Genomic DNA, 13987 nt, shown 5'->3' on the forward strand with positions numbered 1-13987 from the left:
CACCCAGGAGTGATCTCCTTTAGGATGGACTGGTTGGATCTCCTTGTAGTTCAAGGGACTCTCAAGAGTCTTCTCCAACACCACAGTTCAAAAGCATCAATTTTTCAGCACTCAGCTTTCTTCACAGTCCAACTCTCACATCCATACATGACCACTGGAAAAACCATAGCCTTGACTAGACAGACCTTTGTTGGCAAAGTAATGTCTCTGCTTTTTAATATGCTGTCTAGGTTGGTCATAACTTTCCTTCCAAGGAGTAAGCGTCTTTTAATTTCATGGCTGCAGTCACCATCCGCAGTGATCTTGGAGCCCCAAAAAATAAAGTCTGACACTGTTTCCACTGTTTCCCCATCTATTTCCCGTGAGGTGATGGGACCAGATGCCATGATCTTAGTTTTCTGAATGTTAAGCTTTAAGCCAACTTTTTCACTCTCCTCTTTCACTATCATCAAGAGGCTTTTTAGTTCCTCTTCACTCTCTGCCATAAGAGTGGTGTCACCTGCATATCTGAGGTTATTGATATTTCTCTCGGCAATCTTGATTCCAGCTTGTGCTTCTTCCAGCCCAGCGTTTCTCATGATGTACTCTGCATATCAGTTAAATAAGCAGGGTGACAATATACAGCCTTGACGTACTCCTTTTCCTATTTGGAACCAGTCTGTTGCTCCATGTCCAGTTCTAACTGTTGCTTCGGGACCTGCATACAGGTTTCTCAAGAGGCAGGTCAGGTGGTCTGGTATTCCCAACTCCTTCAGAATTTTCCACAGTTTATTGTGATCCACACAAAGGCTTTGGCATAGTCAATAAAGCAGAAATAGATGTTTTTCTGGAACTCTCTTGGTTTTTCGATGATCCAGCAGATATTGGCAATTTGATCTCTGGTTCCTCTGCCTTTTCTAAAACCAGCTTGAACATCTGGAAATTCTCGGTTCACATATTGCTGAAGTCTGGCTTGGAGAATTTTGAGCATTACTTTACTAGCGTGTGAGATGAGTGCAATTGTGCGGTAGTTTGAGCATTCTTTGGGATTGCCTTTCTTAGGGATTGGAATGAAAAGTGACCTTTTCCAGTCCTGTGGCCACTGTTGAGTTCTCCAAATTTGCTGGCATATTGAGTGCAGCACTTTCACAGCATCATCTTTCAGGATTTGAAATAGCTCAACTGGAATTCCATCACATCCACTAGCTTTGTTCGTAGTGATGCTTTCTAAGGCCCACTTGACTTCACATTCCAGGATGTCTGGCTCTAGGTCAGTGATCACACCATTGTGATTATCTGGGTCATGAAGATCTTTTTTGTACAGTTCTTCTGTGTATTCTTGCCACCTGTTCTTAATATCTTCTGCTTCTGTTAGGTCCATACCATTTCTGTCCTTTATCGAACCCATCTTTGCCTGAAATGTTCCCTTGATATCTCTAATTTTCTTGAAGAGATCTCTACTCTTTCCCATTCTGTTGTTTTCCTCTATTTCTTTGCATTGATTGCTGAGGAAGGCTTTCTTATCTCTCCTGGCTATTCTTTGGAACTCTGCATTCAAATGGGAATATCTTTCCTTTTCTCCTTTGCTTTTCACTTCTCTTCTTCTCACAGCTATTTGTAAGGCCACCTCAGACAGCCATTTTGCCTTTTTGCATTTCTTTTCCATGGGGATGGTCTTGATCCCTGTCTCCTGTACAATGTCACGAACCTCTGTCCATAGTTCATCAGGCTCTCTGTCTATCAGATCTAGTCCCTTAAATCTATTTCTCACTTCCACTGTATAGTCATAAGGGATTTGTTTTAGGTCATACTTGAATGGTCTAGTGGTTTTCCCTACTTTCTTCAGTTTAAGTCTGAATTTGGCAATAAGGAGTTCATGATCTGAGCCACAGTCAGCTCCAGGTCTTGTTTTTGCTGACTGTATAGAACTTCTCCATCTTTGGCTGCAAAGAATATAATCAGTCTGATTTCAGTGTTGACCATCTGGTGATGTCCATGTGTAGAGTCTTCTCTTGTGTTGTTGGAAGAGGGTGTTTTCTATGACCAGTGTGTTCTCTTGACAAAACTCTATTAGCCTTTGCCCTACTTCATTCCATACTCCAAGGCCAAATTTGCCTGTTACTCCAGGTGTTTCTTGACTTCCTGCTTTTGCATTCCAGTCCCCTATAATGAAAAGGACATCTTTTTTGGGTGTTAGTTCTAAAACGTCTTGTAGGTCTTCATAGAACTGTTCAACTTCAGCTTCTTCAGGATTACTGGTTGGGGCATAGGCTTGAATTACCGTGATATTGAATGGTTTGCCTTGGAAACAAACAGAGATCATTTTGTCATTTTTGAGATTGCATCCAAGTACTGCATTTCGGACTCTTTTGTTGACCATGATGGCTACTCCATATCTTTTATGTATTGTTGGATTTGGTTTGCTGATATTTTGTTGAGAATTTTTCTATCTGTATTCATCAATGATATTGACCTATAATTATCTCTTTGGTAAGTGACTTTAGTTGTGGTGGGGCTTCCCTGATAGCTCAGTTGGTAAAAAATCTGCTGGCAATGGAGGAGACCCTGGTTTGATTCCTGGGTCAGGAAGATACAACCAGAGAAGGGATAGGCTATCCACTACAGTATTCTTGGGCTTCCCTTGTGGCTCAGCTGGTAAAGAATCTGCCTGCAATACAGGAGACCTGGGTTTGATCCCTGGGTTGGGAAGATTCCCTGGAGAAGAGAAAGGCTACGCACTCCAGTATTCTGGCCTAGAGAATTCCATGGACTATATAGTCCATGGGATCACAAAGAGTTGGACATGGCTGAGTGACTTTCACTTTCATTGGTTCTGGTATCAGGGTTGGTACCATCATGGAATGCGTTTGGGAGTGTTCCCTCCTCTTCAGTCTTTTGGAAGAGTTTGGGAAGGATCAGTATGTTATTCTTTGTATGTTTAATAGAATTTGCCTGAGAAAACATCCGGCCCTGGAGTTTTGTTCATAAGGAGTTTTATTTAAATTACAGATTCTGTTTCACTTCTAGTGGTTGGTCTGTTCAGGTAATCTATTTCTTCTTACTTCAGTTTTAGTACACTGTAGGTTTCTCAAAACTTGTCCATTTCTTGTACGTTGTTGAATTTGTTGACAAATAATTCTTTATATAGTTTTCTCTTGTTTTTTCCATTTCAGTTGTCATTTCTCCTCTTCCTTTCCTTATTTACTTTCTTTGCGTCTCTTTTATTTCCTACACCTTAAAAATCTCTAATTTATTTATTTCCTATCTGACCTTTTTTATCTGGTTTCTGCTGACTTTAGGTTTTGTTTCTTCCTTTCCCAATTATTTTAGGTGGTGGATTGTTTATTAGAGATTTTTCTTGTTCTTAAAGAAATTCTGTATAGTTGTAAACTTCCGTCTCACCAGAACTGCTTTTGCTGCATTACACAGATTTTGTATGGTTGTGTTTTCATTGTCATTTGCCTCAATGTATTTTTAATTTCTTATTTTTTGTGTCTTTCATAGAAAAGTTTTTATTTTCCTTATTTATTTTAAAATAGTTTATTTTATACTGAAGTATAGTTGATTTACATTGATGTGTTAGTTTCAGCTATACAGCAAAGTGATTTAGTTATACATAGTACATATTGCCAACATTCGCTGAATCATAGAAAAAGAAAGGAAATTCCAGATAGACATCTACCTCTGTTTCATCAACTGCACCAAAGCCTTTGACTGTGTGGATCATAACAAACTGTGGAAAGCTCTTAGAGAGATGGGAATACCAGACTATCTTACCTGTCCCCTGAGAAACCTGTATGCAGGTCAAGAAGCAACTGTTAGAACCCTGTATGAAACAACTGATTGGTTCAGGATTGAGAAAGCAGTACGATAGGGCTGTCTGCTGTCACCCTGTTTAACTTACACGCTGAGCACATCATGAGAAATCCTAGGCTGGATGAGTTACAAGCTGAAATCAAGATAGGCGGGAGAAACATTAAGAACCTCAGGTATGCAAATAATACCACTCTAATGGCAGAAAGCAAAGAGGAACTAAAGAACCTCTTGATGAGGGTGAAGGAGGGCAGTGGAAAAGCTGACTTAAAAATAAATATTAAAAAAACTAAGATCATGACATCCAATCCCATCACTTTGTGGCAAATAGAAGGGAAAAGGGTGGAAGCAGTGACAGATTTCCTCTTCTTGGGGTCTAAAATCACTGAGGACAGTGACTGCAGCCATGAAATCAGAAGACAATTGCCTCCTGGCAGGAAAGCCATGACAAACCTAGACAGTGTGTTGAAAAACAGAGACATCACTCTGCGACAAAGGTCTATATAGTCAAGACTATGGTCTTCCCAATGGTCATGTACAGTTGTGAGAGCTGGACTGTAAAGAGGGCAGAGCACCAAAGAATTGATGCCTTTGAACTGGAGAAGACTCCTTAGAGTCCCTTGGAGATCAAACCAGTCAATTTTCAAGGAAATCAAGCCTGAATATTCACTGGGAGGACTGATGCTGAAGCTGATATTTTGGTCACCTAATGTGAACAACCAACTCATTGGAAAAGTCCCTGATGTTGGGAAACATTGAGGACAGAAGAAGAGGGTGTCAGTGAGATGGCTGGATAGCATCACCGATGCAATGGACATGAACTTGGGCAAACTTCAGGAGATGGTGAGGAACAGGGAGGCCTGGTGTGCTGCAGTCCATGGGGTCACAGTTGGCTACGACTGGGTGACTGAACAACAACAGTACATATATTAATGCTGTTTCAGATTCTTTTCCCAAACAGGTTATTATGGAGTATTACATTCAGTTCCCTGTGCTATATATTAGGTCCTTGTTGATTATGTTTTATACATAGTAGTGTATATATATGTTAATCATAACCTCCTAATTTGTTCCTACCCATAGCTTTCCCCTTTGTAACCATAAGTTTGTTTTCTAAGTCTGTGAGTCTGTTTCCATTTTTTAAGTTCATTTGTATCATGTTGAAAAGATTTCACATATAAGTGGTATCATATGACAGTTGCCTTTGTCTGCTGGGCTTACTTCCCTTGATATAATGATTTCTAGGTCCATCCATGTTCCTTTAAATGGCATTATTTCCTTCTTTAATGGCTGAGTAATATTCCATTATGTATATATACCACATCTGTTATGGACATTCAGATTGCTTCCATGTCCTGGCTGTTGATAATAGTGCTGCAATGAACACTGGTCTGCATTTACTCTTTCCTAGTATGGTTTTCTCTGAATATATGTCCAGATGTGTGAATGCTGGATCATATGGTAGTTCTGGTTTCTTAAGGAACCTCCATCCTGTTCTCCATAGTGCCTGTACCAATTTGCATTCCCACCAACAGGGGTAGGAGGGTTCCCCTTTCTCCACAACCTCTCAAGCATTTATTGTTCACAGACTTTTTGATGGCCATTCTGACAGCTGCGAGGTGATACTTTATTGTAGTTTTTATTTGCATTTGTCTAATAATTAGTGATATTGAGCATCTCTTCACCTGTTGCTTTTTTGGGTTTTTTTTTGGTCACCTGGATGTCTCCTGTAGAGACATGTCTATTTGGATATTCTGCCCATATTTTGATTGCATTTTTATGTTTTTATTGAGCTGTATGAGCTGTTCATACCCTTTGGAGATTAATCCCTTTCTGGTCACATGGTTTGCAAATATTTTTTTTTTCCCATTCTGTGTTTTGTCTTTTTGATTTCAGTAGTTTCCTTTGCTGTGAAAAACTTTTGAAGTTTAATTACATCTCATTTGTTTGTTTTTATTTACCTTACTCTAGGAGGTATATGTGAAAAGATCTTGCTGCATATATGAAAATATTCTTGCTTATCTCAAAGAATGTTCTGCCTATACTTTCCACCAAGAGTTTTATAGTGTCTGGACTTACATTTAGGTCTTTAATCCATTTTGGGTTATTTTCATGTATGGTCTTAGGAATTGTCCTAATTTCATTCTTTTACTTGTGGCTGCCCATTTTTCCCCAGCACCATTTATTGAAGAAACCATCTTTTCTCATTGGTATATTCTTGCCTCTCATCATAAGTAGGAGACAATAGGTGCATGGGTTTATTTATAGGCTCTATCTTGTACCATTGACCCATAATTCTGTTTTTGTGACAGAACTGTACAGTTTTAATTACTGTAGTTTTGTAAGTAAGTGTTAGTTGCTCAGTCATGCCTGACTCTTTGCGACCCCATGGACTACAGCCCACCAGGCTCCTCTGTCAATGAGATTTTCCAGGCAAGGATACTGGAGTGGGTTTCCATTTCCTTCTCCAGGGAATCTTCCCAACCCAGGGATCAAACCCAGGTCTCCTGCACTGCAGGCAAATTCTTTACCACCTGAGCTACAAGGGAAGCTATAGTGTAAAGTCAGGGACCCTGATTCCTCCAGCTCCATCTTTCTTTCTCAAGATGCTTTGGCTATTCAGGATCTTTTGTGTTTCTATATAAATTCTAAATTTTTTTGTTCTAGTTCTTTGAAAAATGTCATTGGTAGTTTGATAGGGATTGCATTACATCTGTAGACTGCTTTGGGTTGTATAGTCATTTTCACAATATTGATTCTTCTAAGCCAAGGATATGCTCTATCTCTCCATCTGTTTGTGTCATCTTTCTTTCGTCAGTGCTTAATAGTTTTCTGAGTACAGGTCCATTGCTTCCTTAGATAGGTTTATTCCTGGGTATTTTATTATTTTTGATGCAGTGGTAAATGGGATTGTTTCCTGAATTTCTCGCTCCGATCTTTCATTGTTAGTGTATAGGAATGCAAGAGACTTATATGTATTAATTTTGTATCCTGCAACTTTATCAAATTCATTGATAGGTTCTAAAAGTTTCCTGGTGGCACCTTTGGAATTTTCTATGTATAGTATGATGTCATTTGCAAACAGTGACAGTTTTGCCTCTTTTCCAGTCTGGATTCTCCATTTTTCTTCTGATTGCTGAGACTAGGACTTTCAAAAATATGGTCAATAACAGTGCTGAGATTGGACATCCTTGTCTTTTCCTGATCTTAAAGGAAATGCTTTCAGTTTTTCACTGTTGAGCATGATGTTTGCTATGGATTTGTCATATATGGCCTTATTATGTTGAGATTGGTTCCCTCTGTGCCCACTTTCTAGAGTTTTTTTTTTAATCATAAATGGGTGATAACTTATCAAATGATTTTTCTGTATCTATTAACATGATCATGTGGTATTTGTCTTTTCTGATGTGGTGTATTACCTGGATTGACTTACGTATGTTGAACCATCCTTGTGACCCTAGCATGAATCCAAGGTGTTCATAGTGTTTGATCTTTTTTATGTATTGTTGGATTCTGTTTGCTAATATTTCGTTGAGAATTTTTGCATCTATATTCACCAATGATATTGGCCTGTAATTTTCTTTTCAGTGGTGTCTTTTTTTGGTTTTGGTATCAGGGCGATGGTGGCTTAATTGAATGTCTTTGGGAGTGTTTCCTGCTCTTGTCTTTTGGAAGAGTTAGAGAAGGATCAGTGTTTAAAATTTTTCTTTGTATGTTTGGTAGAATTTGCCTGTGAAGCCATTTGTAAGGAGTATCTTTTACTACCTATGCTATTATTTTTGTTTTCATCACTCTAAGAGGTGGGTCAGAAAAGATCTTCCTGTGCTTTATGTCAGCAAGTGGTGTCTGGTCTTACATTTGGGTCTTTAATCCATTTATTTTAGGGTATGGTCTTAGGAGAGTGTTCTGATTTCATCCTTTTACTTGAAGCTGTCCAGTTTTCCCAGCACCATTTATTGAAGAAACTCTTTTCTCTGCTGTATATTCTTGCCTCCTTTGCCATAGACGAGGTGACCACAGGTTCCTGGGTGTATTTCTGAACTTTGAATGCTCTTCCATTGATCTATATTTGTTTTTGTTTAGGCCCGTACTCTTGATTACTGTAGTTCTGTAGCATAGTCTGAAGTGAGGGAGTCTGATTCCTCCAGCTTCATTTTTCTTTCTCAAGATTGCTTTGGCTATCCAGCATCTTTTATGTTTCCTTACAAACTGTACTCATTTTTGTTCCAATCTGGCCTTCACACATTTAGTGGGCCTCTTTGCTCTGTCATCCCTGCACGTCAGGGGCAGGGCCTGCTCCTGAGTTGTTGGGAGTAGAAGCCTCGGTTCCACTTCTGAGCTTCAGTGAGAGGGAGACAGACCTGGAGAGCTCCTGCTGGGAGGGGAGCCTTGGCTGGGGCACTCCGTCCCTGGAGCTGTCCGCTGTGGGGTGCAGGCTCACAGGGTGAACTTTCGGCAACACCCTTGGCACCGCCTCCATTGGGAATGCAGTCACTTGGCCCTGGTGTCGCTCAGGCGCTGTGGTTACAAGGCCACCAGCACAGACCCTCAGGTGCCCGTCCCCTGAAGTTGGGGGCCGGGTCACGCACCTGGGGCCAGCATGGAGCTGTGGAAGCCTCCCAGCCCCACCTCTGCGTGTATGGGCCACTGAGCCCATGGCTGCTGAGGCCAGACTGGTGCCAGGTGTGGGAACACCCACTGTCCTGCTCCTAAAGCTCTTACAGGCAGCCTGATGAAAGGCCGTTAGGGCAGGCCGCGCCCACCCCTTCACATGCCCTTTAGCAATGGTACTTTGCCCTGGGGTGGGCCCAGGCTTTTTCTGCAATCACACTTTAGCCCCTTCAGGCTGTCTCTGTGTAGCCAACCTGTGCTCTCCCTGGGCCTGTCCTGAACCCCGAGTTTCAGCACCCAGCCCCTGCGTGTACCGGCATGTGTGCATCTTGGGCCGCGTACTGCAGCAACGAAGCACCGATCCTCTTTGCTGGTCTGTCTTCCGCCTGCTGCCACCATAGCCAGAGCACCAGTCAGTACGCGCTCTTCCGAGTCTCTGAAGCTCACTTTCTGTCCAGACTGACCTCCTGGCCAGTCAAGGGGCTTCCCAGGGCGCAGAACAGTTTCCTCTCCCACGGCTCCTTCCCAGGGGCTAGGTCCCATCCAGACTCCTTTTTCCCTTGGTTATGTGGAGTTCTTTCTTGCACTTCTGGGTGTCTGATACCTACTGCCGTCATTCAGTAAGGTATCACGTGAGAATCCATCTATGTGTAGATGTATTTCTGATCCATTTGTGGGAGGAGGTGAGACCCAGTCCTTTTATTCCCCCATCTTGATTCTTCCCTCCATAGAATTTGTTTTTAAATGTTCCACAGACTGATACTCCACTTTTATTTTCAGTTTGACTCTGTGGCTGATGTATCCGATGTGTCAAGCAATGTTACCCTAAAAAGTTACACTCTGCACCTTGAGGTACCTCTGTGTGCTGCATAATGCATGATCTCTGCATGTTGTGTCAACTGCATGACGATAAGCCAAACAGTTTGGTTAAATCAGTTCAATCAGAACCCTCAGATGTTTAGAGCAGCTACATTTCTTAATGGCACATTCAAGAACTTAATCCTAGAGTGCTTTTCTTTCTGATGTGCTTTGGGTCCTCCTTATTTTGGAGGCTGCAATAAGGGGAACCAGGTGGGATGAGAAAAGAGGGAGGGAGGAGTCAAGTTCTGTACATAAACCCAGGAATTTTAAAGTGAGAATTTTAAAGTGAACTACAGTGGTGCTCACTTAGTGAGTGGCCATGAGAGAACACTGCTTTTTCCTCTGGGGAAGGGGTTTTCTAGCAGGCTCTGTGCTGACGGCCATGAAGAGCTTACCTTGCTACCCTCACGCCCTCTCTACTGCTTTGCTATGCAGCAGCCCCGTCCACAGGGAAACGTAGCCAGTGCCCCAGACAGTACAGGAGCTCTGGGAGGCAGCAAGGACACCGGCTGTCTAGTGAGACCATTAGCTTATTATCTCACTTTACCAGGAAGTTGTGAGCTACAGTATTCCTGATGTACTCAGTTTTGTAGGACATGGGGACCGTGTGCCCTTCATTGCCAGTGTGTGATACATGACTTTCCATCTTACTTAAAGCCCATTTTCTTCAGACCTTAGTCACCAACAGAAACTTTCTGTTCAGGGCTTAGCTGATACCAAAATCCCCCGGTCTGGGACACCTGTGAGCATTAGGAGCAACCGAAGCCTGTCTGTTCTGCGCATCCCAAGTCAGAGTCAAGTCAGTCAGATCTATTCCCAAGGCGCTCTCCACCGGAGTGTCAGCCAACTCATGGACATTCAAGACAAGAAGGTCTTGACAGACGACTCACTGTGGGAAGCCATCATGGGCCATGACAGCGGACTGGTGAGCCATTTCCTCATCCCGAGCCTTTGTTAAACACAAGTATGTCGATAAAGAGGTGGCATGGCTTCCTGTACCCCGCAGAACGATCATCTCCAGAACACTCACTTCATCCCTCGGAACACTTACCCAATTATTTTGTAACGACATGTTTACCTGCCTGAGTAGTGGGGTAGAAACTGTCTTATTCTTTTGGCACACAATACAGGCTCAAAAAATACATTCATGTGCAAGTGAAGAGATGAACAGGTTCTACTTCATTAACTTGGACAGGACGCGACTGAAAACACTGGAACAGGCCTAAATGAGGCATAAAGTACAAGCTCCTATTTTACTAAAGGAGAAAGAAAAGATATGTATTTTCCTTCTGGTTTATGGTTAGAGGAGAAAGAGAATCTCTCAATAAGATCTATAGTTTCTTTTCAAAAAACTCAGAAAATCATGATAAATGTAAGAGCGTTGGTATGTATGAACTTCACTTTCATAATTTTGGCCCAGGGGATACGAAAAGTTAACCTCATCATTATCTAATACTTTTTGGAGTCTCTAGCTCTGGTTCTACATTTGAACTCTCACTTACCTCTTTCCCCTCGATACTCACTTTTCCTTTACTGAAAAGTTGATTTTCATAAAGACTTCCTTAACTAATGGCAAGAAATAAACTTCCATGGCTCAAGATTTCAATCACACATACACACAAAATAAAATTGACAGTCCTTCTGGTTTGTTAGAATGATGATATATAATAAGGACTTTAAAATCATGGGCCTGTTTGAAGTTGTGATGACTACTGAATTCCATGACTCCATTTCAGATGTGACGTTTCTATGTCAGGAATAATTATATTAGGTTGAAACAAAGAATTGTTAATTGATTATATTTGACATACAAAATGGCAATTTCATGTAGTTCAATATATTACATTGAGGGCTAGATGCATGTGTGCTCTTACCCAAGGACACAAATCTAATAGTAATTTTTTTTGGAACTGGGGATCTTAAAAGCGCTGATTACAGTGCCCCCATTCTTCACTATTGTACTATGCTGACATTTTTGCTTACTTTTGACCATACTAGTAATACGCAGTATGCAAAGCAATTCAGCGAAAGCTTTTTAAGATATCCATATGTGGCAAATTATCTGTTCCCTATAACATTATAATCAGTATTCCTAGCCCTATTCAATTAAAAAAAAAACACACAGTAAGAAGACAGTGGACACAAGGAAGCACAACAGCTTGCATTCTGGCTTTTCTGCTTAAATTCTGAACTGAATCATATGAAACCTCCCCACTTTCGGATGAGAAAACAGGCTTACACTGTGCCATGTCTTAACCTTTTAATGCTCAAAAGATACACATTTTGTGTAACACAGTTGCCAGCAAATATCCTAACCAGTGGTGATTGGTGTCTTTTCAGTATGTGGATGAAGAGGACCTGATGAATGCCATCAAGGGTTTCAGCTCTGTGACTAAGGAACACACCACATTCACCGACACCCACCTGTGACGGAGGGAAGCCTGTAAGACACAAGCTGGGTGCAGGCCCCACACCCCGTCCCCACTGGGTTATCAGCCATCATGAATGCTAAGGAGCTATTGCTTGTTATGCTATAATCCTTTAAAGATGAGTGTTTTTGAAATTACTTCTCCCTAATAGAGGACTAAGTTGTTTCTCTGGCAGTCTAAAGTGAGGGGTTCCTGAAATTTTATGCCCAAGTGAAAGCGCTTATTTTGCTCTCCTTAACAGAGGACACTAGGCATGTAACTGTCACTTGGCTATGTTTGGCAGTGACACGGCTATCTAAATGACTAGTCGGTGGCGATTTCAGGTTGGCCCACAGTTGCTACAGGCAAGTTCTGATTTGAAAGCTAAGGGGCTCTTCTGAGAGGCTGTCACTGCTGCTGCTCTCAGCCCCGTGCTCATGGAGGCTGAAACAAGCCTGTGAGGAGCAACTCTAGTAAGAGCTGCAAAACCAGATCCCGATGTCGGATCAAGCAGAAACACTCAGAGAGAAACAAACTCTGCGTTGAGGCTACACATTTGACTGTGCAGGTTTCCATTTGATTATGATGTTTAGGGGTAAGTATTTACCAAACCACATAAACTTATGTCTGTTCTTACATGTATCAATCTTCTAAAAATCTAAGGAACAAGCAGCTAACTTACATATTTCAAAGAGAAAAAAATGAACTGTTTTGATATTTTACATAGTTTTGAAACTCCAGTCATTACTTTTTATAGAATTCTGTCAGTTCACTGAATACCCAGGAGTACCTTCAACTTGGCACATTCTATATGGAAACTACTGTTTTGTTTGCATTTTTAAGTAGCCTATGTGGAATTAAAAAAATTATGTTCCTTCCAGCTTTGAAAAATTTTAAAATAAAACATATAAATATAGGAATATACATGTTTCATATATCTGTCCTATTTTCCTTCATTTCAGAGAACTACTAGAATCACTAAGAGCGAAAATTGGTACTTTAACTGTTAAAGTGACTCATGACCAATTTCCATGAGTCAAAAAAGTTTTTGTTACTCTATTTGGATTAGAAAGTTATTGGTAAGTCCTACCTCAAGAAACACTTTGCTCCCCAAGTAAACATAAAATGAAAGGTATTTAAGTTTATTCTTCACAGAAAACAATGTAAGAAAACCTCTTCTTCATTCTTAAAGGTCTTAATGATTCTGGGAAGTTACTTTTGAGTCTGTATGTCTCAAATACAATTGTTGGACATATTTTGTGAATTACATTCAAAGATAAGTACATTTCCCCAAAGCTAAGCTGGCAAAACTTGGAGCACAAGGAATAACATTGCTTATTCTGCCTGAAAAAATGAGGAATCACACTAACTGTCCAGCAGTCAAAGATAGACCACGGACTTTGAGGGCACTGAGACTTTATCCAAATTTGCGGAAGAGCAGCTCCTCAGAACGACCAACTCCTGGACAAGCCTTGCCAACAGTAAGTGTCAAAAGCGCAGACCAGTCTTAAGCCCAAGTTCTGCCCCCACGTTAGAACTGCTACAAACGAATCCGAAATAATGGTGTATGTTTGGCAGTGGATATTCAAATTATATATTTTTCCTCGCCAAAAGTTTTATATTTTCTGACGTGGAAACAGGATTGGCTAATTTAGTTTACAGGTTTCAATTCCCTTGTGTTGGTTTGGTCAGTCAGCTGTTTAAAATGGGCACAGATGCGCCTTGACCGAGGCTGAGTTTCTGTCCACAGCACACTGTTCCCTCCTGGTCCTGTCTGTGCATCCTTACCCTTGGTCTACTCCTCCACAAATATGAGGAGCTAGTCGTGGGTGGTGGATTCAGGAGAATGAGTACATCCTCATTGCTGGAAAGTAAACTAGACACTATCATCACATTCTAAAACTTGAACACAAAAAGAACTGCAAGGGTTTTATCTTGAAATTTTCTCTACTTAGTCATCTATTTAGACATTTAGTTACTGCATGAATTTATTAGCTGACTCTTTCACATTTTGATCCCCTGGCTCATAGTGGACAGAAGCCTGCATGGCTTCCACCCACACCACCCTCGCAACACTCTGAACATGACTTGTATCGATTTCAGAGAAGCACATGATATTGTCTTGCTGCTTTAAGTGGTACAATGTGCTAATTAAGCCTCCATTCAACAGTCAGACTCACCCCTACATTTTCTGATTCAGCTGGTCTGGGGTGGCACTGAGGTGTCAGTACTTTTAAAAGCTTCCAGATGTTCCTAATGTGGAGAACCAGTTTTGTAAAGAACCTGAAAGAATACATGCGGTGCCCTGGGACTCT

The 13987-nt window shown here is 41.2% G+C and overlaps 1 protein-coding gene across 1 annotated transcript in view; it reads left to right on the forward strand.

The window, feature by feature from the left end:
* USH2A (usherin) overlaps positions 1-12057 on the forward strand; it is an 893901-nt gene extending 881844 nt beyond the window's left edge. The window contains exons 71-72 of the mRNA XM_043484771.1: positions 9968-10189; positions 11605-12057. Of these exons, the coding sequence (XP_043340706.1) occupies positions 9968-10189; positions 11605-11694 (312 nt within the window). The 3' untranslated portion in view covers positions 11695-12057. The remainder of the gene's footprint in view (positions 1-9967; positions 10190-11604) is intronic.
* Positions 12058-13987: the final 1930 nt, after the last annotated feature.

This window comes from Cervus canadensis, chromosome 13, assembly GCF_019320065.1.
Source record: "Cervus canadensis isolate Bull #8, Minnesota chromosome 13, ASM1932006v1, whole genome shotgun sequence".
In the NCBI taxonomy this organism is placed as follows: Eukaryota; Metazoa; Chordata; class Mammalia; order Artiodactyla; family Cervidae; genus Cervus; species Cervus canadensis.